The sequence below is a fragment of the Sander lucioperca genome, chromosome 5 (assembly GCF_008315115.2).
Source record: "Sander lucioperca isolate FBNREF2018 chromosome 5, SLUC_FBN_1.2, whole genome shotgun sequence".
Classification (NCBI taxonomy): domain Eukaryota; kingdom Metazoa; phylum Chordata; class Actinopteri; order Perciformes; family Percidae; genus Sander; species Sander lucioperca.
Window position 1 is genome coordinate 34,820,464 of NC_050177.1, and position 26,990 is coordinate 34,847,453.

The 26,990-nt window shown below is 40.3% G+C and overlaps 3 protein-coding genes and 1 long non-coding RNA gene across 6 annotated transcripts; 2 read left to right on the plus strand and 2 right to left on the minus strand.

Annotated features, from left to right (window-relative positions):
* Nucleotides 1–1,625: 1,625 nt before the first annotated feature.
* Nucleotides 1,626–12,233, minus strand: tnfaip1 (tumor necrosis factor, alpha-induced protein 1 (endothelial)). 2 transcript variants are annotated; one of them, XM_031285686.2, is made up of 7 exons: nt 12,012–12,233; nt 9,748–10,103; nt 9,039–9,208; nt 5,246–5,329; nt 4,801–4,853; nt 4,438–4,633; nt 1,626–2,426 (listed from the first exon to the last, which is right to left on the minus strand). In XM_031285686.2, exons 2-7 carry the CDS (start codon nt 9,992–9,994, stop codon nt 2,196–2,198), a joined length of 981 nt encoding a protein of 326 aa, XP_031141546.1. In that variant the 5' UTR covers nt 9,995–10,103; nt 12,012–12,233; the 3' UTR covers nt 1,626–2,195. The 2 variants fall into 2 exon arrangements, with proteins under 2 accessions (XP_031141546.1, XP_031141550.1); XM_031285690.2 differs by having other exon boundaries at nt 12,016–12,194.
* LOC116040423 lies at nt 11,013–21,842 on the plus strand. The gene is made up of 3 exons (XR_004102662.1): nt 11,013–11,024; nt 14,149–14,151; nt 21,556–21,842. It is a non-coding gene; the product is annotated as an uncharacterized LOC116040423 (long non-coding RNA).
* On the plus strand, nt 14,157–18,763 carry ift20 (intraflagellar transport 20 homolog (Chlamydomonas)). Its single transcript, XM_031285700.2, has 7 exons — nt 14,157–14,360; nt 16,348–16,485; nt 16,587–16,672; nt 16,828–16,931; nt 17,926–18,167; nt 18,199–18,229; nt 18,404–18,763. Exons 2-5 carry the CDS (start codon nt 16,359–16,361, stop codon nt 18,005–18,007), a joined length of 399 nt encoding a protein of 132 aa, XP_031141560.1. The 5' UTR covers nt 14,157–14,360; nt 16,348–16,358; the 3' UTR covers nt 18,008–18,167; nt 18,199–18,229; nt 18,404–18,763.
* A 66-nt stretch (nt 21,843–21,908) lies between the features above and the next one.
* On the minus strand, nt 21,909–25,105 carry lyrm9 (LYR motif containing 9). Of its 2 annotated transcripts, XM_036001288.1 has the most exons (6): nt 25,086–25,105; nt 24,959–25,038; nt 23,632–23,774; nt 22,266–22,358; nt 22,165–22,184; nt 21,909–22,098 (listed from the first exon to the last, which is right to left on the minus strand). In XM_036001288.1, the coding sequence occupies exons 3-5, from the start codon at nt 23,749–23,751 to the stop codon at nt 22,167–22,169; spliced, it is 231 nt and encodes a 76-aa protein (XP_035857181.1). In that variant the 5' UTR covers nt 23,752–23,774; nt 24,959–25,038; nt 25,086–25,105; the 3' UTR covers nt 21,909–22,098; nt 22,165–22,166. The 2 variants fall into 2 exon arrangements, with proteins under 2 accessions (XP_035857181.1, XP_031141584.1); XM_031285724.2 differs by lacking the exon at nt 25,086–25,105 and having other exon boundaries at nt 21,909–22,184; nt 23,632–23,771; nt 24,959–25,044.
* Nucleotides 25,106–26,990: the final 1,885 nt, after the last annotated feature.

Here is a 26,990-nt window from a genome sequence, read left to right on the forward strand (position 1 = left end):
CATTAGAATGCGGCTTATTTAATGACTTCATTTAAAAGCCTGGCACAATAGAACACACACACACACACACACACACACACACACACACACACACACACACTTCTGAGTGCTGATGCCTTGGCCTGCTGCAAAATAAATGACGTCACAGCAACATGATAAAGAATGGCCTCCTCTGTTGGAGTCTGTCATTAAACCTCCTGCTTGTGCCTCCATGTGGGCTGAGGGTGCACCTGCAACCATCAGAAGCCATGTTATCTGAAAGCTTCCACTAACAACTCTGCATTATGCCTTGTGTTTCTGTTCCATGTTAAAGGGCAAGAAAACAGAGTTTTCAATCAGCTTCTCACTACGAACACATCATTTTCTGCCGAAGTTTGAACACTTTGTTATTTCATGAGATTTTCGTTCTGCACCGTTTCGTCTGAACTCTTCTTCACACTGGTTTGAAGGGCTCCACTGGAAAAAGATGTCTCATACTCCCATGCATCAATCAGGTCATGGCAAAATCTAAATCAAAATGTAATGACAGGAGGGGGGGGGGGGTTTGCTCATGTTGCCAGAACACTGTTAGTCAAATGTTAGTGTCTCATTGCCAGACCCCCCTCCGCAGTGCTGCAGAGGGGGGTCTGGCGAATCCACAAAGCATTCCTGGATGGGAGAAAAACGTGACCTGGTTAATTGGCATTTCTTTAAACCAATCACAATCGTCATGGGCAAAATAGCCTCTGGAAGGAACCCGTTTTGGTGAAACGTGTACATTCAAAAGTTGTTTTAGTCGTGCAACAGAAAACTCAGATTGGACAGATAGTCTAGCTAGCTGTCTGGATTTACCCTGCAGAGATCTGAGGAGCAGTTAACCATAGTCCTCATAAATCCACCAGAGTTTAAAAGGCAAACACAAAGAAAGCGGACGGTAGCGGATATCTGACCGTAATGAAAGATGTCTGGCGGCTGACTGACTTCCGGCGGCACCTGAACAATCCCGAAAGTGGAAGGTCTTGGATTAGACTAGTCAAATGTTAACAAACCACACCAACATAGTTCTGATGAAGCAGCAAGTCTGTGACTGGTAAACTCTCAACAGAAGAGTGAGGAGCAGCTACAGTGAGCTGTAAGATAAAGAGCTGCAGGACACAGGCTGCACCCCTCCAACTCCCCAGCAAGATAACCAACTCCTTTTACTATGTCCCGCTGTTGTGTGGAAAGCTACTTGCTTGGTGTGTAGCATGAAGTCAAACTGCTCATTGCATGATGGAAAAAGGCAGATTATTGCCTGACTCCTTTTATAAAACTACAGTATGTCAGTTGGCCTGACTCCTCTGTAAACACATACACGTTGCTCTTCTGTTGATTTCTGGAAAAGTAGCTGCCCAACATCCGTCTCCAGAATTCTGGCACCTGTAAATTGAACCGTGCTTGTAGTTACTACCTTTAACCAAGAGTGTCACTGTCAGCAAATCAACCAGGACTGAAATCTTAAGGATTACAATTACAACATGGGACGAGTCAGTCGTCCATGTTACCGGTTCTTTGAAGTGAGCAATAGCCAGGCTATTTAAGTGTACGTTCAACTGTAGATTTTTCTAATTATACCTGCCTACTAAAAACATAACAAAGACAACAAGTAGTTGAATAACAAGAATTTTTATCTTCACAGCTGGAAAAAGGCATTATGGTAAACTGCATTAAAACATGTTAAGGCACACTAATTCTGGAAAAATCTAAAACACATTCATCTTTGGAAAACAACAGGCTGTTGTAAATGTGTATATTAAAAATACAATCTATAAATATTAAACATGCTCTGCTGCTGATTCAGAGTCTAAGTGCTATGATTGGTACAATATTTCTACTAAGAAATAGTGCATATCTGTGATATTCCTCCACTACTAATCTACATTTAGTAAAAAAAAAAAAAAGAAAAAACCCTACAGTTCTCTAGTTTGTTTTAAAGTAGTTGCTCAGAATCCTCTGGTAATAATTCATAAATTATGATGGACAGAGCAGACAACAACGCAACTATCTAGAGTAAAAAGTCAGATGCAATTACATCAAGGCCACAGTTTGGACTTCTTTTAGTGGTAAAGAAGATAATAAAACTATTCAAAAGAGAAACGTATTAACAGATTTCATGTTTGAATGTTCATCATCAACGTGAAAAGCTGAAATCTGTCCAGCGGTCTGTGGTTTGAGTCTCACTGTCCCAGTGGCCGGTCGTCGTACGTGCTGTACCTCTTGACGTGGATTCGACGGACACGCTCGCGAAGCTCAGCTCCTCCGGGCCCCTCCTCTTCCTCACTGTGAGATCCGCAGTTGCTGTAGCTCCGACGCGTGGCCTCCAGCAAGGAGTTGTCAGGCAGCGGCATTGTCTCGTAAAGCAAGGTGTTCAGAGTCTCCTCGTAGATGCGAGCTTCAGGAAACTCCACCTGAAGTAGGAAGAGACAGACCCCAAATATTTCTATACAGTGAATACATGTATTTAACATAACAGGTCCAAATTTGGAGTTTTCCAGGCTTCATGCATGCCTGCAGGCCAAGCAAAAATAACTGGTGGCACAGAAGAATTGCAGTGCACGTGCTAGTGGACATAAATAAGACAGAAAAGCCAAATTCACATTGTCTGTTAGTACTGATTTGGTACAAATGACTGCACACAACCAAGTATCCAGCTTACAAAAGAGACCTTCAGGCTCTTTTCGGTTGCTAAGAGTAATTTTTGTGCCTCCGGCGTAGGCCTGCACGATTCAGGGAAAAATATGAATCACGATTTTTTTTAGCTTAGAATTGATATCACGATTCTCTGCCACGATTTTTTTCCTCACGAAGTGTAATGTTTATTGCACACATGAACCATGACAAAACAAAACAAATTGGCAGTACCAAACAGATTTTTTTGGCACCTGTAGCACATTGCGCATCACCACAAGCCTGTAAACATAGAGGCTTCAATGAATAAAGAAAATAAAGTACATACTGGCCATTTACGTACAGTAGGCTACCAAAAATAGTGACATATAACACATTAAACTAAATATGGCCCTGATACAGGCTCTATCTGAACTCCTTGAACATGTCTTTACATAATTAAAGTTAGTACATAATTAGTCTCTAGAGAAATGGAGTTTGTCAATTGCCAATTTAAGCACAGTATCAAAAACAGAATTATTTCTTAGCACACTCTTTAACTGCTTGCCTTTTATAGAATTAACATTCAACTGGCCATTCAAGTCACTGAAAAATAATCTTTAAAAAATCGAAGTCATTTAAAAATTAAATCGCGAACAGGGGTGAATTGAGATCGCGATTTTATAACGATTTATCGTACAGGCCTACTCCGGTGTGCAATTTCTCTTAAGTGTTGTGTGTCACATCTTGGTACTTGGTACACAGCTTACCATCTCCCCCTGACATGGGATGAAATGTAACACTATTGTTTCTGCAGAGTTATTTCTTTCCGTTAAAATATAGTGTTTATTGCTAAGTGATCTACTTAGTCATGTACGTGTTTATGTAGATGTTAAACAGATATCAAAAGATGATGTGGTCCGGTATGTTGCCCCTACCAGTTTAGATTCTTGGCATCCATCTTCATGTTTGACAACTTTAATTTCAGGAACTGTCCTATTAGCTGCACTATTGACTGCAATAACAGCTGCAATCAGTCTTTTAACTTTTTTGAATTCTGCTGCTGTTCTCTACAAGAGCAATATGTGTATACATATCATGTGTATGGTTAATTGTGGGATTGTAGTGCATGGGATATGAGGCTCCTCCATGTGAGCACATTTTCAAGTTGATTGCGATCTAGAAAAGAACAATGTTTGTGCAGTTCTATAACTTTGATTAATTTTTTGGCATATGCCATTTTTCGTATGTGCATGTAAACCTTTGGTATAGTATCAAGAAGTCCTGCCCTCAATTACGTGGAGCCATAAATACTTTTTTTTCCTCCTTTTAATATTTTCAAAAACAGCAGTAAGTCGGGATCCAGACCAAAAAAACAGCCCTGCGTTAAACAGCACACACAGGGAGCTGTGTTGCCGATACAATAAAATGGAAGTCCAGGAAGTCCAGTTGGAGTAACAGATTTATGCTTTTAAAGCCTTATCAGACGCCAAAACACTGCACAATGGGTTAATAAAGGATTTTATAACTCAGGAAAGTTATCATGGCGGCAAATATTCTATCTTTCGTCTAGATGATTGTGAGGTAAACAGTATAAATACAGCATTTATGCTACAAAGTAATCTATAAGGAATATATAATATGTGCTTGCATGTATTTAAATTGGCCAATGTGCGTTGCAACAAAAGTTGAGTCTTGTTCAACTTTTTCGCCAGATTACCCTTGCTGGAGTCTCTGCCGGGCACCCAAGCCAGACTCGTTTTTTTCATGCAGAGCACAAGTCGGTCTGAACAAGGCCTAACCCATCCTCACCTTGGTCTGCTTCTTCTCCGTGGCGTAGACGATGGAGGTGCAGCAGACCTCCGCCAGCTTGCGACCTTGACCGTAAAAAGACCAGCAGCAGATCTCATCTCCGATCACGTCTTTGATAAAGAGGACGCGGCCGTTGAAGCTGAGAGACAGCCTATCGAACAACTCAATGTTCTTCAACAGGTTGTCGTCCGAGTTACTGTCGAGACAAAAGCAAACTGGTGAAGGAGAAGGAGTGCTTCATCATTTACTTCGCTCTGTGTCCTGTGGCTTATTAGACTTTATTAGCAGGAAAAACAAATGAAACAAATCAGTGATCCTGGTAATGATGGAAGCAGTGGGACCTCTGGAGGAAGGCTTTCTTACCTGGTGTAAGAGTACTTGTTATTGCTTCTGTTGTACACCAGCTTCACCACAGGCTAACAGAGGGGGGAAAACAAATTAAACATCTGGATTTTATTGGTTTAATATCAAAATGTACCAACTGTTAAATCACTTTGAGTAGGCACCACCAATTTGGCAGTGCATGTTTGAATGAATATTTAAGTGCATTCACATGAAAAAATACAAATGTTTTCTTTATCTTTGAATAGCTACTAAATGAGATTAAAGGATATGGCTTTATCTGTTAATTATCAACAGCGAATCCCATGAAGAGACCAATCACAAGAGCATTTTGCTTGTTTTTCTGGCACTGGGGCAGGACCAAACTTGGGGAGAGGCTGTTAAAAAAATCTAAATTATTTCCAGCTTCTCTACAGTAATTCCAGATTCATAATAATGATCAGAACTGCAGCACGGTCTGATTTACCTTGGTAGAGGACTGGATGAGCCTCTCCTCTTCCTTACTGGAGGTGACCACAGGTATAACACACAGGGGTTGCTCTTTACTGTCCTGTCAATCACAAACCAACATACACTGGGAGTTAGAACATCATGGGTAGTTATTGTGTATTTGATACTCATAGTGTCTTTAGGCCAGGTATAACGTTTTGAAATGGGTAAAAGTAACATTTCAAATGAGACCATAAACATATTTAGAACATGGCCAAATGTTACTAACAAAAAGAGCATTAATCAGGTAGGTTTAAACCAGTCAAATACACAGAGAAACGAGGCAGAGTACCATGTATTGTAACACCCCTTGGTGCGGCTTGGTTCACCAATCTACCTATGCCTTTGCAAGAAAGGTAGGTATTTCATTTTGAGACAGAAACTGTCAAACTTAGCCTGCATAGGCTGTTGTCCTGTTCATTGAACAATGAAACAGCAAACTCATAAACGCACAGAAAAATAAGTGAGCTTCTTAATGAGCAACGTGACGTTACATTTAAGTTAGTAAATTACATGTACGGTCACTTTATTAGACTACCTAATGACTCTGGTCGCGTTTTACAGTGTTTATTGCAAAAGAAGTTGTTTTTGCACAGACAGACAGACAGACAGACAGACAGACAATCTAGTAATTCTGTCCACTTGATCCCCCCAAAAATCTCTGCCCCCCCCCCTCTCAATTTACAAGGCTACACATTTGGCAACTTAGTGTATGCACCATAGATGGATATATGCTTTTACAATCCCACATTTTATGCAGCCTTCCCGGCAGCATCCACTGGTGATTCACAGTTGTTAAGAGAAGCATACCCAAAAATAAGAATATAGAATACCCAATTTCAATACCTAAGGAGTAAATCTCATCAGCGTCAGTGAGCCAATAAGCATGCAGCATGCTTCTACCAAGATCTAATGTTTGTGATTGGCTGTCTAACGTTACACGTCGTAGAGACACGCAGGAAAAACTCTACTCTACGCACAGAGACGGGACTCACGTAGTAGGAGCTGAAAAATAAATAAAAAGATTTGTGCCGTAATGTGTAATGTTGTAATTTCCTTTTGTTTTATACATTTGGTATTGCAAAAAGTATTGTTTAGGAACCGGTATCGAAGTCACAGTATTGGTATCAACTAGGGCTGCACGATTATGGCCAAAATGATAATCATGATTATTTTGATCAATATTGAGATCACGATTAATTATCACGATTATTTGTTGATTTTAACCAAAACAAATTTTATTGTCACATAGGCTAATTATAACTGCTTCCACATCCATATTGTGCTACATTCCTCCTTTGTTGAAGGATACTATGAAGGAGTATGCCATTTCAGCTGTTGTGCAACCGCTTTCCACACATATATAGATATAGGCAACATTTTTTGAACAATACCCAGCCCTAAAGAGAAGTGACTTGGCAGCTGCTCATTTTGTTGTGTTGTTCTTTTAGCACAAGACATGCATAACATGTTAGTTGGTGTTAGTAGTGTGTTGATACAACCTGTGCTACACAAGAATATTGGAAACACCCTTTGTTCTGCATGCTGCTTACACAGAGTATGCAATGGACCTCAGGAGGCAGGTTGTGTGCCGTTCATTCATAAACTACTGGACATGATGATGAATGAATGACAGCAGGTGAGCTTAGAACTCAATGACTTGCTGCCTTGAAGTCTGTTCCCCTGGAAACCAAAGGATGTGTAAACCTTAGAAGCCCGGCAGACATTCTCGCAGACATTCTCGTGAACATCTGTCAGTATGATGCATAGGCACTGACACTTGTCTTCCACAGATGGTGCAGCAAACTAGCCTAGAGGCATAAACATACACTGCTGTCCACAGCCAATCAAATCTGTGCACCTGAAAAGGCTCTGTTGTGGAGCTTAATAGAACTCAGTTATGACAGTTACGGTCAAAAACTGAGAACCATAAACTTTAACTGAAGGAATTTTTTGATATTGCGAAAGGAAGTAAATAGCAAGTAGGGGAGAACAATATGGATAAAATCCTCTACCAGGGTATTTGGTATTGTATATCCTGATACCTTTATATATTGTGATAAGGTACTTTTTTTTTTTAAAGTAAACTAAGAAACCATTTATAGATCATTTAAGCCATACTAGCACGTTCACAGCAGTGCTTTGAGCGAAATGCTAACATCAGCATGCTAACATCCTTATGAGGACAATGCTAATTTGCAGGTGTTTACCATGGTCAGTCACCATCTTACTTTAGCAGGTTAGCATGCTAACATTTGCTAATTGGCACTACAACAGAGTTGAGGCTGATGGGAATAGAATTTTTATGGAATTTAAGTTGTATGAATTTTTTTTGTGTGATGTTGACATTTAAACAAAGTTGTGTGACAAACTTCTTAACCAGCCTAAAATAGAACAAATTAAAGAGAGACAAGGAAAAACTGATTTAATGAAGTTACATACATTGAAGAAAGCAACCCACTGACTGTGAAACCATGTGTCTCAAACAATGGTTCCTCAAATGTAGAAGAAAAATGAGCAAAAGCATCCAATTCTTGATTTAAAGCTATAATGCGTAGTTTCTGCCCCATGAGGAATTCTAAGTAATGACAACAACACTGTCGGCGCGTCCACATGATACAAGCCTTCCGTGATCGCGCACAAGCCCCCACCACCACCCCTCCTCGATGCAGTTGCTAGCAGGTAAGGAGGACAGGAGGATTAAAAAAACATGGACTCTTCAGAAGAGGTAATTATCTTCACTCGAGCTTCTGCATGGGAAAGTCACCGGACGCCACAATCTTCTGAACACAGCCATACTGAGAAATACAGACGCAGTTGTGCGGAGCTGATAGTCTTAATTAGCTTTTGTAGCAATGGCTTGAATGTAACAGACGTTAATTAATATCAAAAAGTTACGCACTAAAGCTTTAAATCTTGAGTTAAGTTTCTGGGACTATTTTTTCTTTTGCAGTCTAAACAGCATTCTGTAAAATATTAAAAGGCCAATTTATAGACTTAATTTTAAATTAGTTGAGTGAATTTCACCACTTTTTAATTTACATTCGAGCCATCATCAATGATCGTTCAATTTTATCCTGAGCACTTTGTAAAGTCTGTTTTAGCATTAGCACCATATGAATGAATAATTGATCATCCTTCTGACATTTAATAAGCATAGTGATTGAGAATTTAACGCAATGATGGTTTGCAGAAACGTATTGAATTAGTGCTACAGATATTAAAAATAGCCCCAGCGGTGCGTGACAGATCTAATGAGTGGTGGAGTATCGACGTGCAAATGGATGTTTAAGGCCGTTTCTCCATTTATGGCGAATAGTGGGAGTGGAATGAGGCTCATGCACGTGCGGCCATTTCCAGAATGATTGAGATTTATGAAACAGAATCAGCTGACGTGCAGCTTTACAAATCTGATAAAAAATAACGCGTACGCATATTTCTGTCTTTGTGGGTACACACAGCTTTAGTCGTGAATCTACACAGAGTTTAATGTATCTGGTCCCAGATGTTAAGACAGACAAGAATAAAAAATAATGTATAATGTGTAATAATTGTAAACGCAGTACTGTAGGTCATTTAACTTGAAATTTTACATTGAGTATCCAGAGATGCTCACTGACTAGGCTCAGTGCATTTTGTATAATGTTGAGAAAAAAATGACTAACCAGAACCAGAACTCTTCTGCTGATACACAAACTGTCCAGAGGCTTGATAACAATACATCCGCATTCTCTGTACTTCAAATATCAGTCAGTGTGAGTGTGACTGACCTGCAGGGTGTTTTGACAAAGCTCCACTAGGCCCTGAACAAGGTAATATTTTGCCTCAGCCATCAGCTCCTGGACAGCCTGACGCCCTTTGGGTAAGGTGACTGTGCTGTCACGTAGGTAGCACAGGATGCTGCCAAAGTGTTTCCCACTACGGTCAATCAGGATCCAACCTGAACAGAAACAACAGACCATGTTGAGAATATGTACATCTAAGCCACAGATGCACAATACTGTGACACGAAACAGAGTTTGCAGTTTTTCATTCAAACTAAACAATGCGTGATCAACATAACAGCAAATCCAACATCTTAAAAAAGGCAATGACACTAATTATGTGAGACTTTTTCTGGTGTTCTTTCAGTAGAATTAGTTCAATAATTCTTGGCTAGACCTGTTGTGATCATGATGAGCAACAAGTGTGGTTTACAATAGCAGTCGATAAAATATTTATGATCCATTTTCCCAAAATATGCCACAAATGTGTCGGTGAAGTCATGTTTTACGTAAAAGCATACATACAAATCAGCCATTATACTCTGAACAGTCGCTGTTAGAGGTTGTGTTGAATTTGAACCGCCAATGTCATGAAAACAGCACATTAAAATGGCAATACTAGTTTTCACATATGTGTTGTGGAAAGGTAACAGCATAGAATAGATTTTTTTTCACTGTGGACAACACCTTGATCTGCAGTTCAGAGATGACTTACCTTCTTTATCAGTGAACACTTCCTTCTTTCCACTGAACATAGCTTTCAGCATGGAGTTCTGCTTGGTCAGCACTTGCAGTGTGGTGTAAAACAGGGTCCCGCCAACATTGATGCGGACATACTTGTTGCCGAGGCCCACCGCTCCTCGATAACTGCAGGTCTTGGTCTTGGGACAGGTCAGAGGAGGGACTGAGGAGGTTGAGAGAGACTGGGTGTGATGCTGGGGCAGGCAGCTGTCCCCGGACATGTCCCTTTGGAGGAAGATGACCACCCTGCAGACGGAGGTCCTATGGTCCCCCGCCGTGGTGACAGCTACTGATGAGGCCGCCACAACCTCTCACTGCTCCAGATCATTCCTGGCAAAACACAGAGCCCTTAACTGGAGCCAAATATTTTCTATGAAGCTACCCAGGAAAAGACAATGTTGACAAAGAGTGTTAAAGCAGGACACCCAGTGGCTGAAAGCATGTATCACAATACAGAGTGGAAGCCACCTATAACACTGTTATATTTTCCTCAGTTCCCATTCCCATTAAATGGAATGTGACTCAGCAGGAAACTAGAGGAGTAGGGAGAGGGGCACATATCAACAACAATCAACTACATTTACAATAGCAGGCAGCTCACTTATCTTGAAATTAAATATAATTAGTAGCTGATATTCAATCTCTTTCAGATATTGGTAGTGGTCCCCCTTAGTGGAGCTTGCTCAGTTTAACAGGATACTGTTAAGTGTGGTGCGTTATGCACCACATTAAAACCTTGGATGGTTTTATTAACTGAGGTATAGCAGTGCTAGCAAATGAACATTGTGGATTTAAATTCAAATAGCTTCCTGCTTACGTTAACTGGTTAAAGTTATTTGCTAGCTTGTGTTAAACTCTAACAGTTACTAAATCTAAAACTTACACCAAAGTCTCCACAGATCCAGCCTATCACGGCTAAGTTAGCACACCACACACACACACACACACACACACACACACACAAAAACTTAATGTTACTTGGTAAACAGCTAGCTTAGTTAACAAACTATTAGGCTAGTTAAAAACTATACACCTCCTCCAGTTCAAATCCATTTTGCCGGTGAGAACAAATGCTGAATGTCTGTGTACATTATAATTCTTGCAAATTGAGAACTACTATTAACACTAAAAGTAATAACTCAATTAAGCGGGAAGCCAATGATGTGATATTATACTATGAAAATAAAACCCAGACAGTGCAGTTGATTGTTAACTTATTCTACTGGGAAGATTTCACATCCACAAAGCTAAGTTCTCAAAGTCTCAGCTGGCATTTGACCCTTTCAGAATTGAATTCAAGAAATGTTTTAAGTCTATCGAAATTGTAAACAAGAAAAGGGTTCATACAGTTGATATGCTATTTGACTTTTTTATGGTTTTACCTGCCTTTCAGTTAAGTGTTATTTATTTTTACTTCAGTTGTTTTTATTCATTTCATTATTATTTGTTCTTGATTTTTTACTACATCACGCATGTATCACCAAATTGACAGTGACGACAGGGCTGTCTTTTAAAGTATGAGAACCGTTTTATAATTTATGTTTTTGTCACGTTGTATGTTAGTTTACACAACAAAGAAAAAACTTTGTTAGTATGTCTTCGGTGTGTCAACCGGTGGTCTTAATATACATCCATGTAGTCAACAGCAAGCAGAGGGTTAGCTCGGCTGTCCTGTTCGGTCGTGTAGCGAAATGTTATAGACTGAACTCCCTTCAAAATTGTGCCCGTAGTAATACTTAGCTACTTGTTCGTCGGCAAAGGCCCTAACGTGGTATTACGCTACTTTAGTAATGTACATTCAAAACAGGTAATGTTATAGTATTCTTGTCAATGCTTTATTGGAACAAAATATTGTAGCGTTAACTTTAATGCTATATTCGCTTTGCGTCACTCCAATACTTCCTACGTGGGTGTGTTTTGCTAATGTTAGCTAGCTAATGTTGAACAGGGTGGGCGAATTTCCAATGCGATTGCGGGACAACCAGACAAACTAGCCAATCCTAAAAGTTACAAATGTATTGAAATCTGGGTTAATTTTTTAATTGAACCCACACCGAATTAGTTATAACGTAAAATGGCATTCGGGAAAGGTTTCAAATTCTCCAGATGTGTAACGTTATGTTCTACTAGCTAAAGTGCCAGATTTTTCAATGGTGTGCGTGACGTTATGTCCGCAGCTAACGACACCCAGCAGTGAACAACACGTAACGAGGCATCAGTTTACGAACGTTTACTTACCGACCTCTCAGTGCTGCTGTCCTTATGTATTGTTTGATAACCGCACACCGTCTGGCTAATTAAGCAGGCCTTTATCGCCGTGAGACGAAAATTCACAACAGTAACAAGATTTGAGTTGTAAAAAAACTGTAAAGTTAAACTCTCTCCTCTTCTTTCTTCTTCCTCGAAAGAGTTCACGGCAGGCTGTGCGTTGTGATATATAACGCTGCCCTCCACAGTCGGTAACATGACATGACGAGCATAGACTGTAAATATGAACAGTCTATGATTGCGAGCCGTTTTTATTCTGACCTATCCGGTCAGCAGCTATTATTATGGCTACGATCATAGTATTTCCATCCCCTGCATTTACTGTAGTTATGGTGTATTTATGTAGATTACATTCATATTTAATGTTGACATGGATTACTTTATAAAAAAATTAAAAAAAATACTAGACTATTTCTTTATACTTGCAAGGTCTGACACATAATGTACGAATGAATTAGTTAACTAGGCAAAGAAGTTATCTCTCATGCTTTAGTTAATTGAGTCTATACAGACTGAACATTTCAGCAGCTTGAATATTAAAGGTGCAGTAGGTAAGACTTATAAAACTAACTTTCTGTTATATTTGCTGAAACTGATGAAGCAGGTCATTTATTAAAAAATAAATAAAATCTGGCTCCTCTGGTACCACCTACAGCCTGTAGTGCGATTTGCAAAAATCCACCGCTCCCTGTTCAGATGCACCAATCAGGGCCAGGGGGGGTGTCTAACTGCATGTCAATCAATGCTCATGCACACACATTCAGTCTCCCTTGTGGGGGGAGGGGCTTAGGAGAACATTTTGGGCTTTAGCAGAAAGGGGGGAGGGACTGAGAAGTTGTTGATGTTCAAATTGTTTGGCTAAGTCCTGGATCTTCCCAATCCTACCTACAGCACCTTTAAACAACATCTGACTTTATCAGTTTTATACAGTCGTTTTGTTTTTAAACAGTCATTATAGTGCCTTCAACAGTGGCACTGTCTGGTTCCCAAACCTTTTCACGTCAAGGACCCCTAAATTGATACAAGTTATACCATGGACCCCCATTTCATAAGATATCATCCCAGGGAGCCCTATCTCATAGGATATTTGCTTTTAGATGTTTATTACAGAAAGTATATGAGACCCATGACCCAAACGGTCATTCATTTTGTCATTGGATTACTTATGGATGTAATTATACTGAAAATAAATGATTCCCCTTTTTGCTAAGGACCCTGTGGACCCCTGAGGGTCCCGAAAACCACGGGTCTGCATCACGGTAAGAAATCTCATTTCGTTTTACTTTCAAAGCATGGGTGAGAAAGCACAGGTCAAGTACTGTTAACGTTCTTAAGGGTTAAACATTGTATAGGGCTAACATTAGCCACTAGCCACTAGAGGTTGTAAAGAAAGTTAAATATCTGGGACATGTGATAAGAGATGACCTTTGTGATGATGATGATGTGCAGCGTCAGTGTGGAAAACTGTATGGGCAGGCAAATATGCTGGCACGTAAATTCCACATGTGCACTCCTGATGTTAAAATCTCACTCTTCAAAACCTATTGCACTCCACTGTATACTGCCCACCTGTGGTGTAATTTTAGTGAGTCGAAAATGAAAAAACTTCAAGTGGCTTATAATGATGCTCTGAAAATGTGCTTAAAATTCCTAGGTGGAGTAGTGCCAGTGAAATGTTTATGTCTAACAATGTGCCCACTTTTAATGCTGTTTTAAGAAATTTTATGTATAGATTCATGTGTAGACTGACAGGGTCTAAGAATATGATCATTGTGCCCATAGTTGATGTTTCTAAGAGTGACACAAGGTACACATCTTGCTTTTGGAAACATTGGACTCGAAGCCTGTATGTGTATATGTTCTTAATAATGATGCCTCACCGGCACCATTCTTAAATGTACTGTATTGTTTTTATATATATATCTGTATTGTGCTGTTTCTATGGACCTGTGTCTTGAATAAAGTTGATTAAATTAGGTCATAAAGCATGGAGGATATAGGCCTACCGCAGGTTAGGTGTGTGTGTGTGTGTGGGGGGGGGAGGTGGGGGTAATAGGGTATTTATTTGTTTGAAATATGTTTATTTATTTATTCTAAAGGGAATTAGATTGTAAGTCTACTGTCTGATCCACCCTTTCGGAGCAGAAGGTGGCGGTAATGCACCAATGAGCTGGATGCCAACCGCCGTATAATATACGAAGAAGATTTGGTTTCCTTGGCAGCGGGAGGAGGAGCTTTCTGCCTTGGGTTTGTTTGCTTGCTGTGCCACATCGCACAACACAGAGCCATCTGTGTGAACGGTGATAGCGGTTTAAACAGGTAAACTTTATTGTTTTCTGTCCCAAACATTGTATGATACGGTTCAATATAACGTTATCTAAGGAACTTAATTCGTTTTAACGAGGATAGTGCGTGTGCTTTAAGTCGTTGTCCAATTAGCTTTTGTGAGCAGGCTTAACGTTAGCTAACGTTAAGTAGCTGAATTAAGTTAGCCAATGTAACTTAATTTTAGGTTAGGTTTAGGTTAGACATTTCTACAGGGAAAACACCCAAAAGTATGTAAACCGTTATAGCTATTTCCACCTTTTGAAAGAGACTAAACTCATTTAATATTTTACATAATGCATGCAACAACAAAAAAAGCGCTGTTTCGTCCATTGCCAAATCTTTCATTGAAGGTCATAGTTCAACCACATGTTTGTTTTGCATCAACAAGAAGATCAGAGACTGTCTGCGACATACGGTAGATATTATCACTGTGCGATAGTCGGATAGCAAGCCGCTTGTCAGCATTATGTTATCAAGCTATAAAGCCTGTTGTATTCAGTGGAAATATACACTGCAGTTCAAAAGTTTGGACTCACCAGCCACAGAAGCTTGGTCGGGTACAATCAGCTGACTGAGACTACAACTCCATCTTTTTGAATGGTCTTTCATACTTTTAGGTTGTAGAAAGACATCTTTAGAAAAAAACTTGTATAACGTTTTTTTTTTTTTTTTTTAAGGAATGGTACATGGAGAACGAAACGCTGTACAATGGTTAAACCAGACCGACAATTGAAAGGCTAGAAGGGACGAAGATACCTCTGAGCAACAGTAAAGTAATTAGGGCTACACGATGTGAGGAAAATATGCGATAACGTTGTTGAATATCGCCATAAACGAGATTAATTGTGATTAAAAAAAACAACGATAAAGTGTACTCGGTTCTGCATTTCTACTGCTTCCAGTATTCTGCTAACATACAATAATTTGCTTGTTGTATTTAAAACAAATGAAAGAAAATCATTCCCAACGTTCTTTATTGAACAAATTGAACAGTGAATCGGATATAAAAGGCACCACCAAAAAATATATTGTGCAGCCCTAGTAAGAATAGAATAAATAGCATTGGTAGAAGAAACTGGAAGCTTAGCATTACAATGTGTGCACATTTAAATGGAAACATGTTCAGGTTTCAGTGTCAAGTGCGTAATAATGCAGCCTATAACAAGCTGGAACTAACAGGTGTGTTGCTTTAGCAGAGCTCTTCTTCAGACTTCCCAATAGAAATCTGAGGTTAGTCTAGGGTTAGCACTATTGGAACTGGATCAGGGAATAACAGCTGAACATACTAGATACTAGACTGACAAATCACAGTTTAAACATATTCAGTCTAACCACTGAGTAGTCTGCAGACGGCCTAAAGAAAAACAGCACCCCAAAATATTCAGAGCCCATTTGCACCGTTGTGGTTCACTAATGATCAAGGGTCACTTGCGCTTTTCTGGACTGGAAAACCAAATTGAAGGGTATTTGGGGAAAAAAATTGTTCCAACAGTATTCTCCAATGTTATACAACACTGTGGGGACATCGACTGAGTTTTAGTCATTCAATTCTTCTTTTGGGGTCAAAACTATTTCAAATGTATATAAAACATTTGGTGTCTGAATAGAGATTTATCTCTGTTAAAATAGCTATTATTGGGCGCCTGGATAGCTCAGTTGGTAGATCGGGCGCCCATATATAGAGGTTTACTCCTCGGACACAGCGGGCCTGGGTTCGACTCCGACCTGCGGCCCTTTGCTGCATGTCATTCTCCCGCTCTCTCCCCTTTAATGTCTTCAGCTGTCCTGTCAAAAATAAAGGCTGAAAAAAAAAAATATATAGCTATTATTTAAGGAAAGAAGAAAAACACCAACCTTTTGAACGACAATGTTTCTTGTTAAAGAGGGCTTCTCACTGGATAGCCTATACTTCAATTGTGTTTGCTTTCTCTGTTGTCCTGTTCTCCATCCCTCATTCTTTATGTCTCCTTTGGGACAGGCCCTGTGGCCATGGCTAAAGACCCGTTAGCCGAGGCAGGCTTTTATTTTGATGAACTCAACAAGCTACGGGTACTGGAGCCCGATGTCAGCCAGAAAACCTCAGAGCTCAAGGAAGAGTGTAAAGAATTTGTGGACAGTAAGCACTGAATATTTTGTCAAGTTCACTAAGCTGAGCCTGCGTATCCCCACCAACATCAACAGATCCTACAGGATGTACAAATGTGTTATCCTTTGCAGAAATTGGCCAGTTCCAGAAGATAGTGGGAGGTCTAATTGAGCTGGTGGATGAATTGGCGAAAGAAGCGGAGACAGAAAAGATGAAGGTAAGCTTAGCATTTAAAGCTGCTATTGCAGTAGATGTTGTAGTCCTCGTATGCAAAAGCTTTGCCAAAGTATGAACTTTTGATTGATCGTGAAAGCAACACATTATTATTATTATTATTATTATTATTATTAATCCTGTGTTCTTCTCCTTGAGGCAATTGGAGCCAGAAACCTGCTGAAGTCAGTGGCAAAGCAAAGAGAGGCTCAACAGCAGCAGCTTCAGGCTCTCATAGCCGAGAAGAAGATGCAACTTGAGAGGTAACCAGTGCGTGGGTGGATGCCATAACCTGGCAAACACAGTGCTGGTTTGTGCGGGATAGGTCATGGCTTCCTATCTTTTTTTAATTTTAAAGATTATTTTTTGGGGCTTTTTCCTTTATTACATAGAGACAGTGGATAGGCATGAAAGGGGGAGAGAGATGGGGGATGACACGCAGCAAAGGGCAGTGGGTCGGATTCGAACCCATCAATTTATGAGGACTATGGTTAACTGCTCCTCAGATCTCTGCAGGGTGAATCCAGACAGCTAGCTAGACTATCTGTCCAATCTGAGTGAAACAACCTTTGAACGTACACGTTCCACCAAAACAAGTTCCTTCCTGAGGCTATTTTGCAGCGGCGCTGACATTGATTGAGACAATAGACCTTTTTCACGGCAGACATGTTGACATGTCATAGTAGGAAAAGCACAGGTGTATTCAAAACCATCAATGATGGCTGCATTCCACTTAGGAGAGGCCCTGGTGTTGTGCATGCGGACTCACTGAAATAGCTTACTGGGACACTTGATGGAATTGAGCCATTGTTAAGATTATCAATTTCAGCTGTGCTTTTCCTACTATGACAAGTCTGCTGTGAAAAAGGTCCATTGTGATTGGTTTAAAGAAATGCCAATAAACCTGATCACGTTTTTCTCCCATCCAGATATGCTGTGTGAACTAGCCAGACCTTCCTCCGCAGCGCTGTGGAGGAAGGTCTGGCAATGCGAGACTGATCTATTTTAATTCAGCACACAAAAAAAAAAAAAAAAAAAAAAAGAGTACATTTCTCTTATGCCTGGATAAGTTTAAAGCTGTCTAAAGGTCAATTAAAAGAAGAAAAAATACATCAGCAGTCACATCAGTGTTTACTGTATCATATCTACTGTACTTGGCATTTCTAACATTTCATGTGTCATGCAATGGACTGTTATTTTTGCCTTATTGCATTTATTGGTGTACATTTAGGTTTCTGTTATGTTTCCTTCTTTCAGATATCGTATTGAGTATGAAGCCTTGTCCAAGGTGGAGTCAGAGCAGAACGAGTTTATCGACCAGTTCATTCTGCAGAAGTGAGGATGTGACTGAGACAGCAAAAAAAAAAAAAGTACGACATCTGTACGACCATTTCCAGAGTGCCTGTCCTGTTTTCTCTGAGCGATGCCCACTTCAGAGAAATACTTTGCTGCAACCGTTTTCCCGAAGCAATCCCAAAGCTCCAACATCATCCTAAAAAATATCCACCTCCTTTCTCCACCTTATTTCTGGTGTGTGTGTGTGTGTGTGTGTGTGTGTGTGTGTGTGTGTGTGTGTGTGTGTGTGTGTGTGTGTGTGTGTGTGTGTCAACAGCCGGCTGTTTACTGTAGTTGTTTTCCACCCTGGTCAGCAGGTGGGAGGATTTACAGTGCTGGAAGCTTGAATATATTTGAAATGTTAAGTCCTGTTCACACCAAATGTCTCAACATCAATATCTCAGACCAACATCAAAGCAGATGGAGCTATTTATACAAGTGAATGTTATTTATACTATTTATACTGAAAAAATTGACTCTGTATATCTAGTTTTATTACATTTTGTATCAATTTAAATACTGCATGTGCATGCATCTGTATATACATTTATAAGATAGAAGTTGATCCTGATTCGATCATCTGTGTTATGTTTGCTTATATTTCATTCTTCTGGTACAACCAGTCAGTGGGCACAGCACGTGAGGAATACATAGTCCTCTTTTTCTTCTTTCTGTATGTTATGTGTGTCATTGTCTTTTAATGTATGAATTAAAATGACAAATGGTTATACTTGAATAAATCCTGTATTGTATTGCACAATAAAGCGGGTCATTATTTTTTGCTGTCAAGATGTTAGAGAGGTGGATGAGCACATGTTTAACATTGTGCTATTATGTTCTGTTTCAATAAAATGATTTGATATCCATATATTTTGACACCGTTGGGTGGTCCTCGTGCACACAAGTAAAGGGTTCGCAGAGTTGAGAATAGCTAAACAAGCCTTATTGCGCAATTTTGGTCCGCAGTTTACAAACTTGCGTTGCAGTACCATTTAATTTTTCAAACTTTCAATCGTATCACATTAACTTCTTTAGCAGATGGAGTTTCTTTCTTCATGTTCTGTGTTGAATCATTCGGTTACTTTCCCCTTTCAATCTCAACATTTTACCACTTTAAAATGATATCTGCACTTCACTCATTGGCTGCAATTACCTTGAGCACACAAGCCACATAAAGCATTCCAATGTGAATATACTGGATGTAATGGGGCAGGGATTGTTTTATCAAATCTGATAATCAAAAGGGCTGGGGGTATTATTATTATTATTAATAGTATATTTGGAACCTTTACCCTCTCTAGACAATACTTTGAAACCAGTTTTAAAAGAGAAATGCCGGTGCTGTTAGCATAAAGACTGCAAATGGGAAAACATCACTTCACCCTCTATAGACCATCTTGTTGCTTTTAAGTGTGGTGATCTCAAAAAGTGAAGGCTAGCCTCTTTAAGTCACTTTGAACAGGACTATCGGTTCATGTATTTGAACACCCTGCTATTTTGCAAGTTCTCCCACTTAGAAATCATGGAGGGGTCTGAAATTGTCATCGTAGGTGCATGTCCACTGTGAGAGACATAATCTAAAAAAAAGAATCCAGAAATCACAATATATGATTTTTTAACTATTTATTTGTATGATACAGCTGCAAATAAGTATTTGAACACCTGTCTATCAGCTAGAATTCTGACCCTCAAAGACCTGTTAGTCTGCCTTTAAAATGTCCACCTCCACTCCATTTATTATCCTAAATTAGATGTACCTGTTTGAGGTCGTTAGCTGCATTAAGACACCTGTCCACCCCATACAATCAGTAAGAATCCAACTACTAACATGGCTAAGACCAAAGAGCTGTCCAAAGACACTAGAGACAAAATTGTACACCTCCACAAGGCTGGAAAGGGCTACGGGGAAATTGCCAAGCAGCTTGGTGAAAAAAGGTCCACTGTTGGAGCAATCATTAGAAAATGGAAGAAGCTAAACATGACTGTCAGTCTCCCTCGGACTGGGGCTCCATGCAAGATCTCACCTCGTGGGGTCTCAATGATCCTAAGAAAGGTGAGAAATCAGCCCAGAACTACACGGGAGGAGCTGGTCAATGACCTGAAAAGAGCTGGGACCACCGTTTCCAAGGTTACTGTTGGTAATACACTAAGACGTCATGGTTTGAAATCATGCATGGCACAGAAGGTTCCCCTGCTTAAACCAGCACATGTCAAGGCCTGTCTTAAGTTTGCCAATGACCATTTGGATGATCCAGAGGAGTCATGGGAGAAAGTCATGTGGTCAGATGAGACCAAAATAGAACTTTTTGGTCATAATTCCACTAACCGTGTTTGGAGGAAGAAGAATGATGAGTACCATCCCAAGAACACCATCCCTACTGTGAAGCATGGGGGTGGTAGCATCATGCTTTGGGGGTGTTTTTCTGCACATGGGACAGGGCGACTGCACTGTATTAAGGAGAGGATGACCGGGGCCATGTATTGCGAGATTTTGGGGAACAACCTCCTTCCCTCAGTTAGAGCATTGAAGATGGGTCGAGGCTGGGTCTTCCAACATGACAATGACCCGAAGCACACAGCCAGGATAACCAAGGAGTGGCTCTGTAAGAAGCATATCAAGGTTCTGGCGTGGCCTAGCCAGTCTCGGCACCTAAACCCAATAGAGAATCTTTGGAGGGAGCTCAAACTCCGTGTTTCTCAGCGACAGCCCAGAAACCTGACTGATCTAGAGAAGATCTGTGTGGAGGAGTGGGCCAAAATCCCTCCTGCAGTGTGTGCAAACCTGGTGAAAAACTACAGGAAACGTTTGACCTCTGTAATTGCAAACAAAGGCTACTGTACCAAATATTAACATTGATTTTCTCAGGTGTTCAAATACTTATTTGTAGCTGTATCATACAAATATAGTTAAAAAAAATCATACATTGTGATTTCTGGATTTTTGTTTTTAGATTATGTCTCTCACAGTGGACATGCACCTACGATGACAATTTCAGACCCCTCCATGATTTCTAAGTGGGAGAACTTGCAAAATAGCAGGGTGTTCAAATACTTATTTTCCTCACTGTGTGTGTGTGTGTATACACACACTGTTAAGACAACAAAGACAAATAAATATTGAGAATAATTTATTGAATTCAGTATCTTTGATTCTACCCTCTCCCTTGAGCCCCACATCCGTCATGTCATTAAAACCTCCTTTCACCTCCGCAACATCGCCAAAATCAGACCCTCTCTCACACCCCCCGCTGCTGAAAGACTCATTCACACCTTCATCTCCTCCCGACTGGACTACTGCAACTCACTTCTCCTCGGCATCAGCTCTACCAACATCAACTGACTCCAACTGGTCCAGAACTCAGCCGCCCGACTCATCACCCGCTCCAAATCCTGGCACCACATCACTCCAGTCCTAAAACAACTACACTGGCTTCCTATCTCCCACTGGATCACCTACAAAATCCTGGTCCTCAGCTACAAAGCCCTCCACCATCTGGCCCCCTCATACCTCACTGACCTCCTCTCCCCGTACCAACCATCACAGTCCCTCAGATCCACCTCAGCTGGTCTCCTCTGTATCCAAAAGTCCAACCTCTGCAGTTTTGGGGACAGAGCCTTCTCCAGGGCAGCTCCCAGGCTCTGGAACTCCCTCTCCCAAGAGATCTGCACCTCTGAGTCCCTCTCCATCTTCCAGTCCTGCCTCAAGACCCATCTCTTCACCTCTGCCTATCCGTAGCCCCCCGCCCCCCTCCCCTTTTCATCTGTGCCTGAATCTTGTTTTGTTTTGTTCTGTTTTTGTAATCTACCTCCCCTGTAAAGCGACTTTGAGTCTTTGAAAAGCGCTATATAAATTCAATTTATTATTATATAGTCAACTCATTTCAATCTAAGAACAGTATTTACACTTTTTATAGATAGTGAATATTATATTCAATTGAGCAGTCATTTCATACAGTATAGTCCTAACAGTCGATGACTCGTGAGGTCTTCCTCTCATCACGTTGCTTCATCATGGCTGTTCACATCCCCACAATGACGAGGCTAAATAACCCAATGAGCACTCAAAACTCAGACATAGAAACTGTACATCCACCACTACGATTCATGTCAGGTGCAGCTCTGCAAAATGCTACACCCGAGGGCATATCCATGGATTATGAACTTCACTTCTTCTTGGTATACTGTAAATCAAAAAGAGAATTAAGAATTAGTGTGAATTTATTTGCACATCAACTTGGAATTAAAAGGGCCTTCGTCCTTACTTTATCAAGAATCCAGTCTGCATCTGCAATAGCTCTTTGGATTATCATTTGTATCCTCTCTTGGTCGTCTTCATCGGAGTGACTGATGTAACCCTGGAAACCAAAAGCAAAGGATCAGGATAATGAATTGTTCATGTTTTTTTTAATGTTCACAATGGGGAATCATTTGGTAGAAAGTGCTTAATCTTTAGGCTAAAACCACACTTAGGTTTCACGATGACACATAAATGCCATAGGATTTATTGTTCTTGGTTATTTAGATCATAAATATATCAACAATATCTAGAAAAACAAAACAATGATAGTTTGGTAGAGTACGGAGGAAAGGCTAAAGTGGAATAGTGTGAAACCATCTGCATGAGAGCGGATCGCATCCCGTGCATGTGCATTCTTATCCTCGTGCATGAGACAAACAAATCCATGACCTTCCACTTCCGGGACTGCTCCGTTGCCGCTGGAAATTCCGGTGTATGTCCTTCTATTCGGCCGGATGTCCGTCACCTTCCGCTTTCTTTGTGTTGGAATTTTAAATCCCGGTTGATCTATGAGGACTATGGTTAACTGCTCCTCAGATCTCTGCAGGGTAAATCCAGACAGCTAGCTAGACTATCTGTCCAATCTGAGTTTTCTGTTGCACGACTGAAACAATCTTTGAACGAGAGCCATTGACAGCAGCCACAACTCTGGATCTTAGATCAATGTCTTGGTCAGGGACAATGGCAGTATGTCAACAACATTCACATGTTTTGGTGTGGACAGAAACCAGACGACTGAAGGTAGGCTACGTGAGTACAGGAAACATGCAAACTGCACAAAAAAGGCCTCATCAGATTCAAACCGAGGATCTTTTTACTGCGACAGACTGTAGGACTGTTTGAGATCTCACACTCTTAAAACTATCTTTTTTTTTTACTATTTCTAATTCTTGTCCACAAATTGTCCTTGTTCGTGGGCAGCTCTGCCATTTGAAAATTAAGTACTGCTTAATGTCTGGGCCCCAATACAAAAGCTTCAGATGGCTTACCAGGGTGTTCCATTTCATATATCTTCATTATTTCTTATGATTGTCCTTGACTTTAACTGTTTTGCCAAAAAAAAAAAAAGTATAACGCTGAATCGGGCACTGTGAGTAATAGCGTATATGTAACACATATAATATATATATATATATATATATATTATATATTATATATATATATATATATATATATATATATATATATATATATATATATATATATATATATATATCTCAACAGCAGCTCAGTCACTTGTTGTATACAAGTTGTTTGTCAGTAAAAATGTATATAAATACAATGTCCAAGATAATTTGAAAAACATTTAGCTTGTCAATAGTCGACCTCACCTGTCTTATGGCATGTCGATAATGCTTTTGCATTGCTGGGGTTGGTAACTGCCTGCAACATCTGAGGAGATGTCGATAGAGCTGCACTGGTGTCAACTCAGCTCCAACTAAAGGCAGCATGCCTTCCTCCTTTGGTTAAACTGCTGTTGGTAAAAATACAAATCAAATGTTATTCGGGTTAGTGACAATATTTATTTAGTAACCATAGAAAAATAAGTAGTGGTTTCCAATTCCATCCAAAGCATATGAATCACTGAAGAGATCCTTTTTTAGTGTGTTACATATACGCTATTACTCACAGTGCCCGATTCAGCTTTATACTTTTTTTTTTTTTGGCAAAACAGTTAAAGTCAAGGACAATCATAAGAAATAATGAAGATATATGAAATGGAACACCCTGGTAAGCCATCTGAAGCTTTTGTATTGGGGCCCAGACATTAAGCAGATTTTAAAGATATATTATAAATACACACACATTATCTAGATTAAAACAAAAATCAAGTGCATGCCTTCAACAGTAACATTTTCAACATAGAGAAAAACCTAAGAGCTAACTACCCTTAAATACTAAATGGTCCCAATATATTTATTATTCCATCAGTCTAACGCTGGATTTAGAAGTCCTCAGCCGTTTAGGCCATTCAAGATTGAACACATTAGTAGTAACCAGTAACTGCTGCCAGCAGTTTAGGCCACTGAACATATTTTTGTAGTAACTGCTGTCCTAAGCTCTTTTTGAAAGGTTTGTTTGAGTGGCATGTGTTTGTTTGTCTTGACATTATTTATACGGACAACTTGACAGACAAAGTTTGTAAAATTTGTAGCTAGCTAATCCAATTTGGTGATCATGTTGGCTTACGTGCAGTTTAGTGTGCAGTTTAGAGTGTCCCAAATGATGAGGGTCTTATTTGAGACAGGTTAAGGTTAGGGTTAAGGTTAGGGTAGAACAGGTGGTTTAGCAGGTTCATAATTAATTAAGGACAGTGTATGGGGAATGTGGGACACTAAACTGCACGTATACCGATGATGTTTAATTTCATCATTTAATTTCCAAGTGTTTTAAATATGCCGTAATCTTAATATGCTTTAAATTTTATACGCTGTGACGATTCATTTATTTATCCTTAGGTGACCAATAAGCTGCTAGCTAGGTACATGTAATGCTTTCTTTGACTAGCTAGACAGAGCTGGATGGAGGTAACGTTAAACATTCCGTAGAAAGAAAGCTAAATTAGCTAGCTAGCTAAGTTAGTTGACAGAAAGATGTAGCTTCCATAACACAGTGGCTACACTATCACTGCCAAACAAACTATAAGGTTAAGCTTACTGTGTCTCTGTCAACTTTAGGGAAGGCTGTCAGCAGGCGCTCAGCATCGTAAAAACCTCCTTGGAGTCATTACAAAACTAGCCCAGTAAGCACATAGACTGTATATAAGAAGCGTAAACGACACGAATGTGCCGCAAATTTGGGTTTTCCAAGGACGGCGAAGTCATGACCCACCTTACTCTGCCTCTGATTGGCTAAGTGCTCGTTGCCTGCGTTGGTGGGATTGGTTAGGTTTAGGCACGATGAGTGAGATTGGTTAGAGTTAAGGTGAAAATGTCAGGGTAAGCCAATCAGAGGTAGAGTAAGGCAGAATAGGGCGGGGTATGCCTTCGCAATCTTAGGAAACACAAAGTCGCTTCTTCTTCTTGTGTAGCACGGATCCTACATTGAATCACTGACTGTCGCCCTCTATTGCGTAGGCTATATATCTAAACTTAGCACAAAATATAAGAAAATTTGTGTTTTGGTAGATTATTTCTCTGTGGTAACAATACTTTTTGGCAATAAATCTTATACCGTTGGAAAGCCTGTTTAGTTCCCTTTCAAATGGTGCCCCATTTGTAAGGAACATGCATTTGTGGGATGAGCAGCAGCGCTGAGTATGTGGGTTGCGCCCATGAAAAATTTGCCAAATCTTCTCTGCCAATGCCAAACAGCTTATTATGCCATTGACTCGTTTGGTGTTTTGTGGATTGGATGATTGAAGTTTGAAGAAACAGACATATTGGCAATTTAACATTTTATTTATATTAATTATTTATTTAACAGGAGCCTCAGTAGCGTGTGGAAGAACCATACACAGCCACAACAGCCTGGCACCTCCTCCTCATGCTGGTCACCAGCCTGGTCACACACTGCTGTGGGGTGGCATCCCATTCTTCAACCAGCATTTGTCGCAAGTCAGCCAACGTGGTTGTATTGGTCACTCTGGCATGAACAGCACGCCCAAGCTGATCCCACAAGTGGTCAATGGGGTTGAGGTCAGGACTGCTGGCAGGCCATTCCATCCTCTCCACTCCCACATTCTGGAGGTAGTCTCTGATAAACCCCGCCCTGTGGGGGCGAACGTTGTCATCTTGGAGGATAGAGTTGGGTCCCAGACTGTGGAAATATGGGATTGCCATTGGTTGCAGAATCTCATCTCTATATCTCTCTGCATTGATATTGCCTCCAATGATGACAAGCCTCGTTTTTCCAGTGAGAAAGATGCCGCCCCACACCATCACACTGCCTCCACCAAAAGGTGTTACTCTATCGGTGCAGCAATCAGCATAGTGTTCTCCGCGTCTTCTCCACACTCCAGCATTAGGAGGAGGTGCACAAAATAACACCCCAAATCCAAGAAAAAAGTGATTTTTTCATAATATGGGCACTTTAAAGCTATAGCGCGTAGTTTCTGTCGCCCCCAATAGGAATTCTAAGTAATGACGCTGTCCACATGACGCAAACCTTCGGTAATCTCACACTACCCCCACTCGGCCCCAAGTTGCTGTTGCCAAACATGACTGACTCTTCAGAAGAGGTAATTATCTTGTAATTTTTATGTCCTCTTTGTCTCCAAAGCTGTAACGTAAAACGCATCACTCGAGCTTCTGCTTGTGCAAATCGCCGGACGGGACCATATTCTAAACATAGCCATACTGATAAATACAGGGAGAGTTTTGTGGAGCTGATCGTCTTAATTAGTTTTGTATCAACTCATCTGCCAATGGCTTGAATGTAACAGACTTTCATTAATATAAAATAGTTGCAACAGTATATATCTACTGGCAAGTGTAGATTGTGTGTTTTTTGAGTTAACTAATCAAGGCTTTTCTTTGATTTGCAGATTATAGAGTGAAGTGTGGCCACCCATTCGACCCCCAGGCTGTTCTGATAAGAATGAAATGTCAGAGCATCTTATGAAAGCTACAGTTCATGTCTTTTCTGTCAGTCCATGTCTGCGTGTGTACTCCAGGGACCTTTACAATAAAACGTAAAGAACTCCAGGCCAGCCTGACTTCAGCCAACCTCAATGATTGTTTCAGGATGA

Excerpts from the sequence above, each read along its gene's own strand:
- tnfaip1 (XM_031285686.2), bottom strand. The coding sequence starts at position 9,994 with ATGTCCGGGGACAGCTGCCTGCCCCAGCATCACACCCAGTCTCTCTCA. Across the intron at positions 9,209-9,747 it reads AGTGTTCACTGATAAAGAAG|GTTGGATCCTGATTGACCGT; the intron begins GTAAGTCATCTC and ends GTTTCTGTTCAG. Across the intron at positions 2,427-4,437 it reads CGGAGAAGAAGCAGACCAAG|GTGGAGTTTCCTGAAGCTCG; the intron begins GTGAGGATGGGT and ends TTCCTACTTCAG.
- ift20 (XM_031285700.2), top strand. The coding sequence starts at position 16,359 with ATGGCTAAAGACCCGTTAGCCGAGGCAGGCTTTTATTTTGATGAACTC. Across the intron at positions 16,486-16,586 it reads GTGTAAAGAATTTGTGGACA|AAATTGGCCAGTTCCAGAAG; the intron begins GTAAGCACTGAA and ends TATCCTTTGCAG. Across the intron at positions 16,673-16,827 it reads CGGAGACAGAAAAGATGAAG|GCAATTGGAGCCAGAAACCT; the intron begins GTAAGCTTAGCA and ends CTTCTCCTTGAG.
- lyrm9 (XM_036001288.1), bottom strand. The coding sequence starts at position 23,751 with ATGCTGCCTTTAGTTGGAGCTGAGTTGACACCAGTGCAGCTCTATCGA. Across the intron at positions 22,359-23,631 it reads ATCGACATGCCATAAGACAG|GGTTACATCAGTCACTCCGA; the intron begins GTGAGGTCGACT and ends TTTGGTTTCCAG.